General features: G+C 48.2%; 1 protein-coding gene across 1 annotated transcript in view; it reads right to left on the reverse strand.

The window, feature by feature from the left end:
* Positions 1-269: 269 nt before the first annotated feature.
* The window catches only part of T265_02682 (hypothetical protein), a gene marked incomplete at both ends in the record, with an annotated part of 7,213 nt that continues 2,924 nt past the window's right edge, over positions 270-4,558 (reverse strand). The window contains 4 exons of the mRNA XM_009166984.1: positions 270-521; positions 1,035-1,143; positions 3,633-3,766; positions 4,084-4,183. Coding sequence (XP_009165248.1) covers positions 270-521; positions 1,035-1,143; positions 3,633-3,766; positions 4,084-4,183 — 595 coding nt within the window. The remainder of the gene's footprint in view (positions 522-1,034; positions 1,144-3,632; positions 3,767-4,083; positions 4,184-4,558) is intronic.

The following is a 4,558-nucleotide window of genomic DNA, read 5'->3' on the forward strand; positions in this document are numbered from 1 at the left end:
AGAGTGAAACCATAATGCCTTACTCCCTGCATCCTCGGGCCAGGTCGGCACCCTGTAGCCAAATGGGCCAGACTATTGAGACACTGGCTCCAGGAAGGGCCACCTTAGCTACCACTACCCCGAGGCTCAGGCTTTAGAGTCAAAGGCTAGGGTCCCCGAACAGAACCCTACATCCTCGCACAGCCTTGTGGATGAGAGTGCTGAGTCAAAAAGAGAGCGAGATGGTTCAGCCGTTGCGGCGCAAATTTACTGACTAGGACGTCTGTGGTTCAAACTCGACCTTTGCCTCTTGACCTCTGTCTACGCTTGGGTGACCTGAGAGTATCCCATCCCTGGTGCTTCCTTCCGGTGGCATGGCACTTAGGCACCGAAAGGGTGATACAGCTGAACGATTTTATCTGGGCTTGTGCAACCTGGCAGTCTTCATGCTTCCTTCGAGTGGCACGGCAGCTAGGCACCAAAAAGCTACTACAGCGGAACGATTTTTTTCTTAGCCAAAGGCTCAAAACCACCTTCTTCGGCTTGGGTAACCGAGAAGTATCATTCGTCCTTGCAGCTCTTCCCTCATCGACCTTTTCCGCCCATCGAACGATGCAGTGTGACCGATCCACCTACCACATTCCTAGTCATTGTTCCGTGTCTAAACTATCGCCCAGAAAAACAAACTAAAAAGTCACTAACTTCAAGAGATCTACTACAAGTCGCACCGTTAATTACAGTCCTCTGGATCAAATTGGGCAACAGGCATTCATTGCTGCAACCTTGATTTCCCTGTCGATGAATGTTGTGTCTCCGAAACACGCATACCGGACTCCACTTCGGTCGCGCATCTCAAGCCACTTAGGATGAGCTCAAATGTTCCGAAATTAACTCCTCGGTGATCTCGTAATCATGAGGCAACGGTTCGAGCCAACTGTAGTGTGGGATTCTACTCAGCCCCATGGTTGAAAGTGTCTTACTTGACTGGATCCTAGTAAACAGTCGTATATGCGCTGTGTACGACAGCCCAGCGATTAGGGCGCGAATTTACTGACCGGAGGGTCCCTGGTTCGAACCCGACCTCTCCACCTCGGCTTCCCCTGTCTAGGCATCAGCAACCTGGCAGTATCCCAGCTCTTGTGCTTCCTTCGGATGGCATGGCAGCTAAGCATGAAAGGGTATTATAGATGAACGGCTGCCCTGTGTGGTTGTCTGGCTCAGGTAAGATCAATACAGACCGATGCGGCAAACTGTGTTTAGTTGCGAATCAACATACGCCCCAACAGACTACAGTTCCGAGACTGAGGAGGATGAGTTTTATCAAGATATGTCACGACTGCTTCGGTCGGCAAGAAAGACGGATATAGTAATCCTGATGGGTGATATGAATGCCCAAGTTGGACGACTAAATCCGCAGGAAGCAGTTAGGTGGTAGATTTGAATTCTATGATCAGCGTACGGGTAATGGGAAGAGAATGCCTCAATTGTGCGCCATCATCGTGTTCCCGGCCAGTACAGACTTCCAAAACAAACGCTTATATGGGTCGATTGGAAGCCACCACACTTGAACTATTCTTATTTTTGTGGCGGCATCTGGCGATCAAAGGTGTGCCTCCCATATTTATATCCCTTATGACGGCATTGTATGCGACATCCTGTGTGCAGATACGAGTATACAAGCTTTTGCCTGAACTCACCATGTCCAGACGAGACTACGCTCTCTCGCCTCTCTTCAACTTTGTTATTGGTGTGCTGCTTGGAATTTCTACGCCTCAGGAGTTAAATTTCTCCTGGGACGTCCTCAGAGACATTGAGTATGCAGACCATATCCTCCACAAAGACAAGCCATTCTAAATTAAGTAAATGAATATGCCGCACACCTGCAGGGTAAAACGCTACTACAAGACTGGGTGGGGTCAAACACTAAATTCATGCTTGCAGACAAGCCAATGGACATGGTAGATAAATTTGTTTGCCTGGGCAGTTGCATGGGGCTGACTCGCGTCCTCAGAGACATTGAGTATGCAGACCATATCCTCCACAAAGACAAGCCATTCTAAATTAAGTAAATGAATATGCCGCACACCTGCAGGGTAAAACGCTACTACAAGACTGGGTGGGGTCAAACACTAAATTCATGCTTGCAGACAAGCCAATGGACATGGTAGATAAATTTGTTTGCCTGGGCAGTTGCATGGGTTCCGGCTGACTCGTTGTAGATGATTACTTCTCGAATCGGAGAAGATCAGGGGGCTTTTGCCAACCTCCGGCTCCTATTGTCCCGACGTAACGTCAGTTTACTTGCCAAGGACAGAGTTTACACTGCTATGTTGTGATCCATACTGATTTATGGGTCAGAAACGTGACCTCTATGCGTAGAGGACGTACAAAAAAGTTATCTTTATTTGACCATCGATGTCTCCGAAGCATTGGATGGGTCTGGTGGAAGGTCGGAATAGTAATGCTGAGGTACGCCAGATTGTTCTAGGAACTCTCTAACGGCTGATGAATTACTCACGCTTCATAGGTTACACTCACTGGAGTGTATACTCCGCATTCCAGGGTATTGTCTGTGTCGCTGAGCTCTTTTGTCCCATCCCTGTGCTGAGTGGAAGCGACGAAGCGGCACTGTATGACCTGGAAACGAAGGATGAAAGCCCTAAGCATCAAACTGAGTAGGGTTGGCAACTACGGCATTCCTCGATGGGGACCCCGAGACTCAACTCACTGGCAGAAATGGCACAGTCGGTGGTGCTTAAACATCAAGGTTATCACCTTCAGAGCGTGGTTACCCAGTTCCGAACTAACTGAACACGGCACCGCCTCCAATACTCAGCGGTATATCCGGCGATTAAAACCGCATCAGCTGGAAGCAATGTACCTATGGTATACTGTTTATAGCGAATAAACTGAATTTGGTTGAATTGGTGTCTCCAGTCAAGCGCAGGGAACGTCAGGTGGACCCCGTCCTGAAATGCTAATAGCACCAACAGTACCCACACTTTCCGTAACATCATCCCCCTTCTACTACGTCATATTCTATTAAACTCTGGGTTTCCATCACTTGAAGTTAGGAAGGAAAACAAAGCGGAAATAGCCTGGCATGCGTAATATATGGCGATACTGGATGCGTGCCTTGAGTGAAGTACCTTCCAATCCACCAAAGATACCTAACTGACCACCTCAGCGCGACATCCAAGCTACAACCCTACCCCGTAGCCACACAGTAATACAACCCGCATCGCAATCATATACGCGCATTCTTCAAGACCCGGTGCTCTCTACAAGCCGCAAGTGATGAATACACATCTGAACTTTGATATTCCGCAGGACTTGACGGCTTTGGTTGACTTTTCCCGTTATTTTTGCACTTCTTATCCATTTTGAAAAGCGATAAGTATATGGTCAACACCTTCTAGTGTTCATAGTATTACTTCGTCCATCGCGAAAGTAAACAAAAGTGGAGTGCTAGTGTTTGTAAGGCTTTTGCACAACACCCATGCAATCTCACAAACATCGTATGATGCTCACAAATTTGTGGAGCACACACTGTTGGGCGTGTTTGAAAGAACGAGCCAGTAGACTGAGTCGAGCGCAACCATGGAATTAAGGAACATCGTCCAGCTGTAACGCTCTTTCGGTGCCTAGCTGACATGCCACCTGAAAAAATAACGAGGGCTGGGATATTGCCAGGTTGCTCAGGCCTGGACAGGAAAGGTCGAGATGTAAATGTCGGGCTTGAGCCACAGACATGCTGGTCAGTAATGCAGGTTAACCACTGAGCTACCTTGACCCCTAAGATTTCAAGTCGTTGCTGTAGCACCTATCAAAGCGGGAAGATGTGATCAACGCAGCATCTACTCCATCGACATGCCCCTCGACGCCCGTGAGTCAAGTTTTCGCATGCCATGACATCGAAAATATCCTGAATAGCCTCCTTCTCCCAGATAGACGTAAACAGTCTAGAGACACTGGCGGAGGAATTCACCGCTGTCCCTGGACAGACCAGCTGGAAGGTCGTGGAAACTCGGAGCACCATTCCGACTGGATAGAAATAAACTTGGATACTTCCGATGACGAAGGGGGCTCTACATTCACTCTAACTTTTTGTTGAAGTTCGGTATTCCGGATTGGAATTAGTAGACTGCTTGAAGACTCTTTTTTGCCGGATATCTGGAAGTTGGTTTGGTCCCTAGCGGTTTTGCTGACAAGAAGCTTCTTAGGACCAGTCGAACGAATCAAGTGTAACAACAGCACTTTTTAGCACCATCCGTTTCGAGGAGTAATCTGCCGCCGGGCTTGCAGAAAAGCTACGGTTCTATCATAGATCCAGTGTTTGGATGTTGGCTAGGTTTTTAGCAGGCAGAGGTTCATGCATTGGGTAGGACTGGATATATCGCCAATGTTCGTTACCATCCGATATCCGACCAGCCAGGAAGTCATTGGAGCTATCATCATCATCATCATTATCAGCTGTAATAACCGCGTACTGGTCGTACACTGGTTGTAGCTGCCACAGTTTCGTTCACCGATGATTGGGGGGTAAGTAGCTGCGCATTGCACGCGCGAGCTGGTAAAT

Source organism: Opisthorchis viverrini, assembly GCF_000715545.1.
Source record: "Opisthorchis viverrini unplaced genomic scaffold opera_v5_34, whole genome shotgun sequence".
NCBI classification, from domain to species: domain Eukaryota; kingdom Metazoa; phylum Platyhelminthes; class Trematoda; order Opisthorchiida; family Opisthorchiidae; genus Opisthorchis; species Opisthorchis viverrini.